This window comes from Mesoplodon mirus (assembly GCF_964341445.2).
Source record: "Mesoplodon mirus genome assembly, chromosome: 3".
Classification (NCBI taxonomy): domain Eukaryota; kingdom Metazoa; phylum Chordata; class Mammalia; order Artiodactyla; family Ziphiidae; genus Mesoplodon; species Mesoplodon mirus.
The window spans coordinates 139730218-139746956 of NC_138978.1; the positions used below are offsets into that span (position 1 = coordinate 139730218).

General features: G+C 44.7%; 1 protein-coding gene across 1 annotated transcript; it reads right to left on the reverse strand.

Annotated features, from left to right (window-relative positions):
* Positions 1-316: 316 nt before the first annotated feature.
* On the reverse strand, positions 317-2390 carry LOC309799029 (E3 ubiquitin-protein ligase RNF220-like). Its single transcript, XM_082612032.1, has 2 exons — positions 2063-2390; positions 317-1984 (listed from the first exon to the last, which is right to left on the reverse strand). Exons 1-2 carry the CDS (start codon positions 2090-2092, stop codon positions 1277-1279), a joined length of 738 nt encoding a protein of 245 aa, XP_082468158.1. The 5' UTR covers positions 2093-2390; the 3' UTR covers positions 317-1276.
* Between the last annotated feature and the right edge of the window lie 14349 nt (positions 2391-16739).

Sequence of the window (16739 nt, forward strand, 5' to 3'; positions counted from 1 at the left end):
TGAGCCCACGTGCCACAACAATTGAAGCCCATGCACCTAGAGCCCGTGGTCTGGAACAACAGTAGACACCGAAATGAGAAGCCCGCGCAGTGCAACGAAGTCCCAACACAGCCAAAAGAAAAAAAAATAATAATCCAGTAAACATTTGCCTGGGTTGTGATAGGATTTGTTTTCCTGGTTAAATGAGGCTCAATTGGTATAAAATCAATGCAGACCCTGAAAGTGTACAGTTTATTTACTTTTATATCCATACCCATTCATGATGCACTGTTGATGGGAATATATTTTATTTTATTTTTTTTTTTTTTTTTTTTTTTTTTTGTTTATACTGGTTTAATTCATGTCAAATGTAGTTTACAAAGGGAAAGGACAAGTACCTTTGTATAGAATATACAGACACAGCATCACACCATGGGGCCCACAAGAAGGGCAGGGGAGACAACACTTTTCCCTGGGAACAGCAGTCTAATCCCAGGAAAGGTTCTCTGCAGAAGGCTGGGTAGCCAGGAGCACCCTCATCCAGCCCCAATCTCAACCCCTGCTTCAGCTCGGTTCCCATTTCCTGTGCCTCCCCCCTCCCCCAACTCCTCATGAGGAGCCCCAGGAGCTAAGACTAAGGAGAGGATCATGTCCCTTGGGGCACGTGCCCCACGTCTGGGAGAAGAAATATACACCACTGAACACCGAGCACATGGGAGAGGGAAGAGAACCACGGGAGAGGGAGAGAGAGAGGCAGGCACCCCAAGAGGTGGATGGGCCGAGCCCCCAGCCAGCCCTGAATGAGGCACTGCTTCCAGGTGTTCTTAACAAAAGAAGAAAATCATACAACCAAAGGGCAGGGGATGGGGTAGAGGGTGAGGAGTTGTCCCATTTATACACAACATTGTAAACATACACGGTCTATATTACATGTGCTTCAGTCTGGTGTTTGCATGTCTGTCTGTCCGTCTGTCAGTTGGGGGGGGGCTGGATCTCAGGAGCCTTGCCTGGCTACTCCCCCTACCCCCACCTCCCTGCCCCACCCTGGGAACGGAACCTGGAACAGGTATGGTCCCCAATCTCAGTGGGAGCCAGCAGGCAGGGCCTGGGCCTCAGCCTCCACTCTGGCTCGAGTCCTGTGTGTGTGCGTGTGTGCGCACATTCATGTGTGTGCGCGCATTCATGTGTGTGCATGTATGTACATGGGGAACCTGTGTGTAAGTATGTACAAGGGGGGGTCACGTCACAGGCGGGGCAGGTGGGGCACTCGAGGCAAGGCCTGCCTGGGGTGGCTAGCTCACAAGTAGATTCTCCGCAGGTCTCCGGGCGCTGTGATGGTGTTGCACTGAGGGCAGAGCTTCTTGGCACCCAGGGTCCGCAGCCAGCACTCCTCACAGTGCACATGCCAACACTGGATGGACGTTAGGGGCATCGAGTATGAGTCCATGCAGATGAGGCATTTGTAACGGTCCCCACGGGATAGCTGCCGCTCAAGTTCCCTGACCCGAGCCTTCAGGGCCTCAAACGTGGTCACAGCTGAATCTTCGGTGATTTTCTCGATGTCACTGTTCTTGCAGGTCTTCTGCATGGCCTCCTGCTTGCTGCTCTCACCGTTGCTGGTAGATGGCATCTCGTCACTGGCCCATTTAGAGAACTCAGGTGTGATGCGTGTGCTGGGAGGGCCACCATTTAGGACTGCGCCCCGGAGTGCCTCTCTCTCCTTGGCTTCACCGGGCTCCTCGCCTGTGCAGGGGATGACGTCGGCCTCCGTGTATTGTGGTTTCCCATACTCCAGAGTGTCATCCCCATCCACATCCAAGTCAGCATCACTGTCTGGATTCTCTTTGCCGCTGCACATGACGAAGCCAGAGCCTCGGAAACCACCTTCCAGGAGAGTGGTGGCCCGTATCCGCTTCTGCCCGCACCACTCATACTCCTCAAAGCGGTTGCTGTTCTCATGCTCGATGTCCACGGCATCATCCTCAGCCATGCAGGAGCCTTCCCTCTTAGAAAGGCAATGCTCCACATGCCTACTCATCTCCTGCTCCGATCCTGCCAGGGGGCGGCTGCACAGGGGACATACCTGCCCTTCATCTTGCTTCCTCCGTTTCATTTTCCCAATCCGAGCATTCAGTCGGGTCTGCCGGTTGGCTCGCACTCGCAAGAAGGTCTACTTCCTCCCTCCCGCCGGCCCCCCTGCTCCGCCGGCCGCTCCGGGCCTTCGGCATAGCCGCCGGAGGCTGCTCTAGCGGGACCCCGTGGCCGCCGCGCGGTGCCGCCCCAGCCCCGGCCTCCGGCGCTCCGGGCCCCGCAGCCGCCCGGCCGGCGAGGGCAGCGATGCGGGCGGATTCCCCCCGGCTGCCCGGCGGCGGCGGCACTTCAGCTCCCAGCGGCGGCGGCGGCCATGTTGGCCTTGATCACGTGACTCGCTGTCGTCGCGCGCCGGGGGTGAAAGTTCAAGAAGTGGTGGGGGCTGCCGGACCGGGACCAGGAAACAGCCGATGGGAATATATTTTAGAAAGTTGGCACCAGTCACAGTGATGTTTAGGGGAACATGAATCAAGGGAAAGACAACACAAAATGTTCACATACGCACACAGAATCATACCACTCATGTCACATACAGACACACCCAGTCTCATGCACACAAACCTACACCACCTAACCGTAATACAGACTCTTCCTGGGACTATAGTAATTGGTCACATTACCTGTAAATCACTTTCTGTCACCAGGGCCCCTACTCTCATTCCCAGCACAAATTTGGAATCAGTTTGCCCTCTACACTAAAACCAGCAAGAATGTCCCACTTTCTCATCTTCAAAGTTCTTCCTCCCCAAGTGACTGATTCCAGAATACATACTGTTTACACGTTCTGTGAAGGCCACCTGCAATTACAGAAGAGAAAACACTATGAGGATAAGATCACAGAGATGCTCAGGTCTTTTGTTCATTTGCTGACAGTAGAAAACCTCATAAGAAACAGTGGTCCAGGGAACCCAGCAAGGGTTATCAGAGCAAACCTACTCAGGCTGAAAGGCAAGAACTTTGCTGGGAGGATGGAACTTCCAAGTCCATTTAGGTTGGAAATTACAGAATTCTTTGCCTAGAGGAAAAATCGCTGCAGGAGAGAGAGCTCCATACTCTACAGGCTGTAATGGATGCTATCAATTTTAATGTCCTGAGGAATCAGGAACCAAGGGTTGGTAATAGACTCTCACTCCACATTCTCCCAACCAAGGTAATTGTATGTATCTGGAAGGAATACCCTCAAATATTCATAACTTAAATCTATTGAAAGAGAAATAAAGCAATATTTCTATCTCAGACCAGAAAAAATCCAGCTTACCTTGATGATCCACGGAGGCTTTTCTTCTGTCCTATCACGGTGCAGGTCAACCGCCACATCCTCTGGGAGAGCTGGAGGGACATAGAGTAACTGTCAGGACACTGGTGATGCTGCTCAGGAATTACTCAGGGGCTTTCTTCTCGATGAGGACATGGGGTGGTGTGTATGGATGTGGGAGGATAGTAAGTGTCGGCTGAGCTGGTGTTGGCCCATCCTCTTTGGGGGATGAAGGAAGGCAAAGGACAAGAGGAAGGAAATGAAAACAGAGCTTTGACTTTGTAGCTAAGGGGAGCCTAATCAGTAGGGAAGGGTCGATCTAAAAAATGGTAAACACTAAATTGCATGCTCTGTGTCAATGACACAGACCCATGACCCATGCTTTGAGCTTCTGCTAAATTGCCACTGTCTCTTGATTCTTCACAGATCACTCTTTACCCAGCATCCACAATTCCAGCTACTGCATTTATCATGTCTTCTGTTGTATAATATTTTATACTTGATTAACAGCAACCTCTATTAAAGGACTGAATTCAGTCCTAGACAAAGTATGCTATATTTATTCACTAATCACTTGTCTTAAAGAAAATCAAATACACAAGATTTGACAAAACTGAAATCCTACCATTTAGATACAGCCACTATCAACCGTATCATATTTTTCTCCCAGTCTTTGTTTTCTATACAATGTATGTATGCCCACTGAGTCAGGGGCTGTCCATACTCTAGGGAGCTGTTCCATAAGTGGGACACTTCGTTATGAAGAGGGAGCCTGAACTGAGCACAGCCTGTCTCTAAGCCAGCTGTGCAGGAGAAGTGTACAGGCTAACAGTCAGGGTCCACTTTGAGTCCTTGGGTGTGGGCTACAGGAATTGACCAATGCTATGGCTTATGGTAATGTTATCCAATACAATAAAATAGCTCCTTGATTCTTATTTGCTTTTGGCCTTGTTTAAGCAATGACACCAGCACTGACAGATATGACCTGTACTGTATACATGGGGTCTCACACCTCTCAGAATCTGGGAGCTTACCAGAATTCAGGTCTTGAGGTGAATTTCACATTAATGACTGTGCCAAAGTCAACTGATAAGCCCACCCATAGCTGCCCTGGATTCTGTGATCATTAAGGCCACCTGATGGGCAAGGTCTGGACCTTTGGAGATGCTAGGACTTCCAGCCAAGGATACGAATGCAGGGACTCCCTTGCTCCATGACTGAGGATCCCTTGGCTGAGTGGTAAGTGCAGGTCAGGGATCCGGAGCATCCATATTGGGACCCACACCTGTGTTCTCAGTTTGGCTTTTCCACATAGGAGGTCAAGAGCTGAGAACATTTATCTCTGCACCATCTCCTTCTGAGGAAAAGGAATATTAACCAAATCTGGGCAACAGCTGTGTTGAGGGAAGAACAAGGTAGTGTTCAGGCAGTGTGCAGTGGTGATGAGCTTTGTTGACAGGTGAATTGTGCTGTGTAAGAGGGAAATATCTCCTCAGGAGATATAAATGTAAAATGATGCCGCTATTATGAAAAAGAGTATGGGGGTTCCTTATAAAATTATAAACAGAAATATCATATGATTCAGCAATCACAGTACTGGGTTTATATCCAAAGGAAATTAAATCAGTATCACAATGAGATGAACTTAGGTTCATTGCAGCATTCTCCACAATAGCCTAGATATGCAACCAAATTCACAAAACAAGTAAGGGTCCAGTGCCTGAGCTAACCTTAGGTACTTCAAAACAACTCCATAAGTCTCTTAGCCCCTTAGAGAGGATGAAAGCAATATTAGAGTTAAAAGTAACTTGAACCAATTCCCTTAGTCTGGAATACTGAAACAAAAGTTCTACAGCAGGGGAAGCCTCCAAAACACACAGCACGTGTCAGGGTTTACCCCAGCCTTGGAAGAACTGGGAAGGATAAGCCCAAGGAAGGCCTGAGGAAAGGTCCGAGGGTAGGCAGGACTGGGGTGTGGGGAGCCGGGGCAGGGCTGTCCGGATGAAGCAGTGGGTTGTAAGAAGAGCAGTGACACTGGGTCCTGCTGCCCTGAGTCTCTGTCCTGGGCCTGGTGAATTCCAGGAGACCAGGTTAGCAGGGCTGTGAGAGCCAGTGTGTGAAACGAGCCCAACAACCCCTTCACACAGTCCTCTACAATTCCTGCCGGCCATGAAGGGTCTTTAGAGGCAGTTGCACGTGGAGCCCTCTCAATTGGAAGCAACTCAGCACATCAGCCTTGGGAGGTGCTGAGGCTGAAATGAGGAGACTGAGCACATGCAGTGGCTCCAAAGCATGTGTCCTCTGACTCATCCACCTCTGGGAGCGCCCTTTCCATGAGGAATAAACAGTGAGGACAAAAGTAAGGTGAAGCTACAAGTCCTGAAAGTGTAGAGGGAGAGAGTTCAAGTCTCATCCACCACCTGACACTCACTATAAGAACTTGTTCTCCAGTGTCAAGTGACTATGACAGTTTTGTTCCCACTAGGATATGGCCATCATACGTGAATGTAAAACTGAAACCAAAATCCTGGTGCAAAATACCCTTCAGGTACCAAACAGAAACGAACCTTTCATTTTTGGCAGTGAAAAAGCAATGAAAGAGTAGTCTTGTGAGAAAGAAAATTTCTGAATGGCAAAGCAAGAAAAGATGACTATAAGCACAGTACAGTCAAAGGACATGGACACCATAACTCTATTATATCATTAAAATTTGGAAAGAACAAATCAGAATTCTACACATATTTCCTTCTTCTTCCTGATTTCATATTCACCTTCCTTCGTTTCTAAAGAACCGGGTGGAACCAAAGTGTTCTAGGAATTGCCTCGTTTTAGATCCTAACTGAGAGTTGTTCCCTACGTGAATCGTCATCAGCATCACTGCTATGTATGCTCTCTACCATGCATTTTGTACAAACAAAACCATGAGCATAAATTTATTATACAAGTTGACCCACCCATTGCTCCTACTCGACTTGCTGGCTCACAGAGCATCACCCTGGTCTTCCCTGCAGCTTCTCAGACCTCCCCTGTGCTCTGTGCAGACAGAGTCCTTCAATAAGATATTGATCACAGTTGAAAATTTCAAATGAGGGAGAGATGCTGAGAAAATCACCTTCCGACCCCTCACTTCTATAGACCCATTTATAGCTTTCACCGTCAACTTTACCAACCTGAAATTCCAGATGTTACAGACACACTTGAAACATGGCTAGTGTGACCAAGCAATTGTGTGGTTTTTGTGCTTTTTAATAGAATGATTTAATTATTGTTTGAACTAAATTAATTATAAATAGACACATTTGGTTAGTGGCTACCACACTAGAAAGCTCAGGTGTAAGAAATCCAAAGATGAGAAAGAGGCAACCAGCCACCCCTCCCCTGGCTGTTCCTTACTGCAGAAAATTTGATGGCCTGATCTGATGATTCGTATGTAGGTATATCTTGGGCTCTTGTACCCACGCCAGGCATTGGGAGAGTCCTTGTGGACACTGAAATAGTACAGTCAACACTCAGATCCAAGAGGAATTCCCAGCAAGGGGCTCAATTGTAGACAGAGGTGAAGGGCATGGCCCAGTACACCTGTATTAGACATAATCAGAGAGTAGGTGCAGAGGGGAGGGATGGATGTCACTCTCTCCATGAGTCCATCCTTCTCAGCCCTGACTCTAGAAGACCTGAGGAAGGGAGTGGAAAAGGCCCCGTAGGAGGTGAAAAATTTGTATACTGAAAACTACAGGACATTGCGGAAAGAAATTAAAGAAGAGACAAGGAATTGGAATGACATACCATGTACATAGACTGGATTATTAATTACTGTTGGCATTTCTATACTACATAAATGGATGTACACATATATTGCAACAACCCACAAAATTCCATGTCATTATTATAGAAGTGGACAGAATTCTAAAATACATATGGAATACCCCCAAGTAGATAAAACAATCTTGAGAGCAAAGAGCAATGATGGAGATTAACACTTCCTGAACTCAAAACACATAACAATGCCACAGTAGTCAAAACAGTCTGCTACTGGCATCAAGACAGTGAGATAGACCAATGAAATATAATAGAGACCCCAAATAAACGCACATATATATGGCCAACTAATATGTGCCAAGGTTCTAAGATTACCAAGTGAAGAGAGGATAGTCTCTTCAACAATCAACAGAATGAAAAGGCAACTTATAGGATGGGAGGAAATATGTGTAAACCTTGTATATGAATAAGGGACCAATATCCAGAATATATAAGAAACTACTACAAGTCAATTTCCAAAAAAGACGGGCAAATAACTGAGTTTCAAAATGGGTAAAAAGCTTCACTAGACATTTCTCCATAAAGACATACAAGTGGTCAATCTACATATGAAAATTTGCTCAGCATCGCTAAGCATCAGGGAAATGGAAATGAAACCACAAGGAGATATCACTCACACCTCTTAGGATGTGAATTATAAAAAGACAGTTAGGGCCTTCCGTTTGGCACAGTGGTTGAGAGTCTGCGTGCCTATGCAGGGGAGACGTGTTTGTGCCCCGGTCTGGGAGGATCCCACATGCCACTGAGCGGCTGGGCCCGTGAGCCATGGCTGCTTAGCCTGTGCGTTTGGAGCCTGTGCTCCACAACAGGAGAGCCCACAACAATGAGAGGCCAGTGTGCTGCAAAAAAAAAAAAAAAAAAAAAGAAAAGAAAAGAAAAGAAAAGAAAATTAATGGATGCTGGCAAAGATGTGAAGAAGTGGAACTTCTGTACCCTGTAGTAATGTAAAATGGTGTAGCCATTATGGAAAACAGAATGGAGGTCCCCCAAAAATTATTAAGAGAACTATCATAAAATCCAGCAATCACTCATTTAGGTTTATATACAAAGGAGATAAAACAAGAATGTCCAAGAGATATCTACAATCTCATGTCCATTGCAGCATTATACACAATACACAACATAGGAAAACTGCCTAGTGTCCATGGGAAGATGAATTAATAAAGAAAATGTGGTGTATACATACAGTGGAATGTCATTCAGTCTTTGAAAAAGAAGGAAATCCTGCCATTTGCAGCAACACGAAAGAACTTGGAGGACATTTGTAAGAGTGAAATAAGCCAGTCACAGAAGGTCAAAAACTGAAAGAAAACTCCGAGAAGCAGAGAGTAGAAGGGTGGTTCCAAGAGCTGGCAGGAGGTTGACATGGGAATTCTCTGTTCAATAGTTAGAATGTGTTATTTGCAAAATGGAAAAGTTCTAGACATATGCTGTACAACAAGGTGCATGTAGTCAACAGGACTGACTGGACATTTCAAAACTTGTTAAGACGTTGGATTTCATCATATATGTACTTTTACAACAATAAAATATACATATGTAAAATAAATACAAAGTGGAAAAAGGGGGAAAAAGAAGAATAATAAGGAAAGGGAGTCAACAGAGGGAAAAAAGAAAGCAGGAAGGGTCTCGAATGTACACAGGTATCAGGAGATAATGGGAGAGAAGCTCCTCTCCCCAGGCTTTAAAGAAGACATCTATCCAGAGTTCAGTCCAGCAGGAGGGGGATGTCCTTTCTCTTCCCCATTCAAGCAGAAGTGCCAATAGCATCCTAAGTGTGGCCCAGGCTGTGCTCAGGTGTACACTTTTCCTTGAGGTCTAAACCAGCCACCCCTGACTCCCCATGGCTCAGGTGCCCTTCCTTTATCTCCTTCCACTTCTCTAAAGCATTTCCCTCTTCAAGTCCAGCCCGAGGCGCCAATCCTGTCCTCACACGTGGGGTCCACTGGGCGGGTCTCTGCGTTCTTAAGAGCCTCCCTGTGAGTAGCAGGCACTGAATCGCACACCAGGGTTCCCCTCAGCACCATCAGCAAACTACGACCTAGGGATTGAGGATTTCTAGAACAACTTTAGTCATACCCAGTCTCTTGGGTAAACAAGTGACATTTTACAATCAAGCATTTTCAGATTTTTCTTTGGTGGGGAAAATATTGACACATATAAGGCAATCATATTCTATTAAAGTATGTATTTCTCAAAGGACTCACTATCGAAAAAAAAATTTTAAGTATAACTTTCCATGTTTTAATTGACTTTACTCCCAGACTTGTTTGCTTGCAAAGGCCATCAGAAAATACCACAACCTATATCATCTGGCAGTTTGCACAGCAACATGAGTGGAGATGCTCTTGTCACACTGCTTGGTTTCTCTGTCCCACCTTGTAAAGCACAATCTCCTGTCCACCCTCCTGGGAAGGGAGCCAGTGCCCACCCTGAGCTGAAGCCCTGGGTTAGATCTCTTGGTTCTGTCTTCACTGTATGCTGTGTTTCTTGCCCAGCACACAGAAACAGGGCCGGCACAAGTGATGGAAGACTGACTTTCCACAGGAGAAGGACATTGCACTTCCTTAGTACAGAATCTGATAGTGAATATTAGCCTCAAAGGAGAAAGGTGGAGTGAATTTCCTCCATCTACTCCTGGAGGCTCCTTCTTTCTTGGACTCCTCCAGACCTGGGTGTGGCATGTGCGTACAAGCATGGGCTCCCTGCAAAAAGAAAGAGGCATGCCTAGCACTAGGTGCTTCATGTAAGGGGGGAGGACTCATCCCGAGGCTCTAATAGGAAACAGTTAGAGTGAGGGAAGTGGCAGAGAGATGTATCATAACGATTCATAATGTTATGAGACCTACTAAGAGATGAGATTTCTTATTAAATGAAGTTGTAATTGACCCAGTAGTAGGGATGCTGAAACCCAGTTTTGTTCATTTAGAATCCAGCCATGGAGCAACTAAACCCGTGCACCACAACTACTAAGCCTGTGCTCTAGAACCTGAAAGTCACAACTACTGAGCCCACGTGCCACAACTATTGAAGCCCATGCACCTAGAGACCGTGGTCTGGAACAACAGTTGCCACCGAAATGAGAAGCCCACGCAGTGCAACGATGACTCAACACAGCCAAAAGAAAAAAAAAAGAATCCAGTAAACATTTGCCTGGGTGGTGATAGGATTTGTTTTCCAGGTTAAATGAGGCTCACTTGGTATAAAAGCAATGCAAGACTTCCGGGTAAGATGGCGGAAGAGTAAGACACGGAGATCACCTTCCTCCCCACGGATACACCAGAAATACAGCTACACATGGAACAACTCCTACAGAACACCTACTGAACGCTGGCATAAGACCCCAGACCTCCCAAAAGGCAAGAAACTCCCCACATACCTGGGTAGGGCAAAGCGGAGAGATCCCCACACAGAGGATCGGTGCCGAGCGGCACTCACCAGCCTGAGAGGCTTGTCTGCTCGCCCGCCGGGGCGCGCAGTGCTGGAAGCTGAGGCTCGGGCTTCGGTCAGAGCGCAGGGAGAGGACTGGGGCTGGCGGCGAGAACTCAGCGTGAAGGGGGCTAATGTGCCACAGCTAGCCGGCAGGGAGTCCGGGAAAACTCTGGAGCTGCCGAAGAGGCAAGAGAGTTTTTCTTCCCTTTTGGTTTCCTGGTGCGCGAGGAGAGGGGATTAAGAGCGCTGCTTAAAGGGGCTCCACAGACGGGCGCGAGTCGCGACTGAAAGCGCGGAGCCCAGTGACGGGCGTGGGACGCTGGGGCTGCTGCTGCTGCCGCCAAGAAGCCTGTGTGCGAGCGCAGGTCACTGCCCACACCGCCCTTCCGGGAGCCTGTGCAGCCCGCCACTGCCGGGGTCCCGGGATCCAGGGGCGGCTTCCCTGGGAGAACGCACGGCGCGCCTCGGGCTGGTGCAACGTCACGCCGACCTCTGCCGATGCAGGCTCGCCCCGCACTCCGTGCCCCTCCCTCCCGCCCGGCCTGAGTGAGCAAGAGTCCCCGAAGCGGCTGCTCCTTTAACCCTGTCCTGTCTGAGCGAAGAACAGACGCCCTCCGGCGACCTACACGCAGAGGCGGGGCCAAATCCAAAGCTGAGACCCAGGAGCTGTGAGAACAAAGAAGAGAAAGGGAAACCTCTCCCAGCAGCCTCAGAAGCAGCGGATTAAAGCTCCACAATCAACTTGATGTACCCTGCATCTGTGGAATACATGAATAGACAACACATCATCCCAAATTGAGGAGCCTGGAGTCAGTGCTGTGCCTCTGAGGTGGGAGAGCCAACTTCAGGACACTGGTCCACAAGAGACCTCCCAGCTCCACATAATATCAAGCGGCGAAAATCTTCCAGAGATCTCCATCTCAACACCAGCACCCAGCTTCACTCAACGACAAGCAAGCTACAGTGCTGGACACCCTATGCCAAACAACTAGCAAGACAGGAACACAACGCCACCCATTAGCAGAGAGGTGGCCTAAAATCATAAAAAGTCCGCAGACACCCCAAAACACACCACCAGACGTGGACCTGCTCACCAGAAAGACAAGATCCAGCCTCATCCACCAGAACTAGTCCCCTCCACCAGGAAGCCTACACAACCCACTAAACCAACCTTAGCCACTGGGGACAGACACCAAAAACAACGGGAACTACGAACCTGCAGCCTGCAAAAAGGAGACCCCAAACACAGTAACATAAGCAAAATGAGAAGACAGAAAAACACACAGCAGGAGAAGGAGCAAGATAAAAACCCACCAGATCTAACAAATGAAGAGGTAATAGGCAGTCTACCTGAAAAAGAATTCAGAATAATGATGGTAAAGATGATCCAAGATTCTATTTCCCAGATCCAAAATCTTGGAAATAGAATAGACAAAATGCAAGAAACAGTTAACAAGGACCTAGAAGAACTAAAGATGAATCAAGCATCAATTAAAAACACAATACATGAAATAAAAAATACTCTAGACGGGATCAATAGCAGAATAACTGAGGCAGAAGAACGGATAAGTGAGGTGGAAGATAAAATAGTGGAAATAACTGCTGCAGAGCAAAATAAAGAAAAAAGAATGAAAAGAACAGAGGACAGTCTCAGAGACCTCTGGGAAAACATTAAACGCACCAACATTCGAATTATAGGGGTCCCAGAAGAAGAAGAGAAAAAGAAAGGGACTGAGAAAATATTTGAAGAGATTATAGTTGAAAACTTCCCTAATATGGGAAAGGAAATAGTTAATCAAGTCCAGGAGGCACAGAGAGTCCCATACAGAATAAATCCAAGGAGAAATACGCCAAGACACATATTAATCAAACTGTCAAAAATTAAACACAAAGAAATCATATTAAAAGCAGCAAGGCAAAAACAACAAATAACACACAAGGGAATCCCCATCAGGATAACAGCTGATCTCTCAGCAGAAACTCTACAAGCCAGAAGGGAGTGGCAGGACATAATTAAAGTGATGAAGGAGAAAAACCTGCAACCAAGATTACTCTACCCAGCAAGGATCTCATTCAGATTTGATGGAGAAATTAAAACGTTTACAGACAAGCAAAAGCTGAGAGAGTTCAGCACCACCAAACCAGCTTTACAACAAATGCTAAAGGAACTTCTCTAGGCAAGAAACACAACAGAAGTAAAAGACCTACAATAACGAACCCAAAACAAGAAAATGGGAATAGGAACATACATATCGATAATTACCTTAAATGTAAATGGACTAAATGCTCCCACCAAAAGACACAGAGTGGCTGAATGGATACAAAAACAAGACCCATATATATATGCTGTCTACAAGAGACCCACTTCAGACCTACAGACACATACAGACTGAAAGTAAGGGGATGGAAAAAGATATTCCATGCAAATGGAAATCAAAAGAAAGCTGGAGTAGCAATTCTCATATCAGACAAAATAGACTTTAAAATAAAGACTACTAGAAGAGACAAAGAAGGACACTACCTAATGATCAAGGGATCGATCCAAGAAGAAGATATAACAATTGTAAATATTTATGCACCCAACATAGGAGCACCTCAATACATAAGGCAAATACTAACAGCCATAAAAGGAGAAATCGACAGTAACACAATCATAGTAGGGGACTTTAACACCCCACTTTCACCAATGGACAGATCATCCAAAATGAAAATAAATAAGGAAACACAAGCTTTAAATGATACATTAAACAAGATGGACTTAATTGATATTTATAGGACATTCCATCCAAAAACAACAGAATACACATTTTTCTCAAGTGCTCATGGAACATTCTCCAGGATAGATCATATCTTGGGTCACAAATCAAGCCTTGGTAAATTTAAGAAAATTGAAATTGTATCAAGTATCTTTTCCGACCACAATGCTATGAGACTAGATATCAATTACAGGAAAAGAGCTGTAAAAAATACAAACACATGGAGGCTAAACAATAGACTACTTAATAACGAAGTGATCACTGAAGAAATCAAAGAGGAAATTAAAAAATACCTAGAAACAAATGACAATGGAGACACGACGACCCAAAACCTATGGGATGCAGCAAAAGCAGTTCTAAGAGGGAAGTTTATAGCAATACAATCCCACCTTAAGAAACAGGAAACATCTCGAATAAACAACCTAAACTTGCACCTAAAGCAATTAGAGAAAGAAGAACAAAAACATCCCAAAGTCAGCAGAAGGAAAGAAATCATAAAAATCAGATCAGAAATAAATGAAAAAGAAATGAAGGAAACGATAGCAAAGATCAATAAAAATAAAAGCTGGTTCTTTGAGAAGATAAACAAAATTGATAAACCATTAGCCAGACTCATCAAGAAAAAAAGGGAGAAGACTCAAATCAATAGAATTAGAAATGAAAAAGGAGAAGTAACAACTGACACTGCAGAAATACAAAAGATCATGAGAGATTACTATAAGCAACTCTATGCCAATAAAATGGACAACCTGGAAGAAATGGACAAATTCTTAGAAATGCACAACCTGCCGAGACTGAACCAGGAAGAAATAGAAAATATGAACAGACCAATCACAAGCACTGAAATTGAAACTGTGATAAAAAATCTTCCAACAAACAAAAGCCCAGGACCAGATGGCTTCACAGGCGAATTCTATCAAGCATTTAGAGAAGAGCTAACACCTATCCTTCTCAAACTCTTCCAAAATATAGCAGAGGGGGGAACACTCCCAAACTCATTCTACGAGGCCACCATCACCTTGATACCAAAACCAGACAAGGATGTCACAAAGAAAGAAAACTACAGGCCAATATCACTGATGAACATAGATGCAAAAATCCTCAACAAAATACTAGCAAACAGAATCCAACAGCACATTAAAAGGATCATACACCATGATCAAGTGGGGTTTATTCCAGGAATGCAAGGATTCTTCAATATATGCAAATCAATCAACGTGATACACCATATTAACAAACTGAAGAAGAAAAATCATATGATCATCTCAATAGATGCAGAGAAAGCTTTCGACAAAATTCAACACCCATTTATGATAAAAACCCTGCAGAAAGTAGGCATAGAGGGAACTTTCCTCAACATAATAAAGGCCATATATGACAAACCCACAGCCAGCATCGTCCTCAATGGTGAAAAACTGAAACCATTTCCACTAAGATCAGGAACAAGACAAGGTTGCCCACTCTCACCACTCTTATTCAACCTAGTTTTGGAAGTTTTAGCCACAGCAATCAGAGAAGAAAAGGAAATAAAAGGAATCCAAATTGGAAAAGAAGAAGTAAAGCTGTCACTGTTTGCAGATGACATGATACTATAGATAGAGAATCCTAAAGATGCTACCAGAAAACTAATAGAGCTAATCAATGAATTTGGTAAAGTTGCCGGATACAAAATTAATGCACAGAAATCTCTGGCATTCCTATATACTAATGATGAAAAATCTGAAAGTGAAATCAAGGAAACACTCCCATTTACCATTGCAACAAAAAGAATAAAATATCTAGGAATAAACCTACCTAAGGAGACAAAAGACCTGTATGCAGAAAATTATAAGACACTGATGAAAGAAATTAAAGATGATACAAATAGATGGAGAGATGTACCATGTTCTTGGATTGGAAGAATCAACATTGTGAAAATGACTCTACTACCCAAAGCAATCTACAGATTCAATGCAATCCCTATCAAACTACCACTGGCATTTTTCACAGAACTAGAACAAAAAATTTCACAATTTGTATGGAAACACAAAAGACCCCGAATAGCCAAAGCAATCTTGAGAACGAAAAATGGAGCTGGAGGAATCAGGCTCCCTGACTTCAGACTCTACTACAAAGCTACAGTAATCAAGACAGTATGGTACTGGCACAAAAACAGAAAGATAGATCAATGGAACAGGATAGAAAGCCCAGAGATAAACCCACGGACATATGGTCACCTTATCTTTGATAAAGGAGGCAGGAATGTACAGTGGAGAAAGGACAGTCTCTTCAATAAGTGGTGCTGGGAAAACTGGATAGGGACATGTAAAAGTATGAGATTAGATCACTCCCTAACACCATACACAAAAATAACCTCAAAATGGATTAACGACCTAAATGTAAGGCCAGACACTATTAAACTCTTAGAGGAAAACATAGGCCGAACACTCTATGACATAAATCACAGCAGGATCCTTTTTGACCCACCTCCTAGAGAAATGGAAATAAAGACAAAAATAAACACATGGGACCTAATGAAACTTCAAAGCTTTTGCACAGCAAAGGAAACCATAAACAAGACCAAAAGACAACCCTCAGAATGGGAGAAAATATTTGCAAATGAAGCAACTGACAAAGGATTAATCTCCAAAATTTATAAGCAGCTCATGCAGCTCAATAGCAAAAAAACAAACAACCCAATCCAAAAATGGGCAGAAGACCTAAATAGACATTTCTCCACAGAAGATATACAGACTGCCAACAAACACATGAAAGGATGCTCAACATCTTTACTCATTAGAGAAATGCAAATCAAAACTACAATGAGATATCATCTCACACCAGTCAGAATGGCCATCATCAAAAAATCTAGAAACAATAAATGCTGGAGAGGGTGTGGAGAAAAGGGAACACTCTTGCACTGCTGGTGGGAATGTGAATTGGTACAGCCGCTATGGAGAACGGTATGGAGGTTCCTTAAAAAACTACAAATAGAACTACCATATGACCCAGCAATCCCACTACTAGGCATATACCCTGAGAAAACCATAATTCAAAAAGAGACATGTACCAAAATGTTCATAGCAGCCCTATTTACAATAGCCCGGAGATGGAAACAACCTAAGTGTCCATCATCGGATGAATGGATAAAGAAGATGTGGCACATATATACAATGGAATATTACTCAGCCATAAAAAGAAATGAAACTGAGCTATTTGTAATGAGGTGGATAGACCTAGAGTCTGTCATACAGAGTGAAGTAAGTCAGAAAGAGAAAGACAAATACTGTATGCTGACACATATATATGGAATTTAAGAAAAAAAAATGTCATGAAGAACATAGGGGTAAGACAGGAATAAAGACACAGACCTACTAGAGAATGGACTTGAGGATATGGGGAGGGGCAAGGGTAAGCTGTGACAAAGT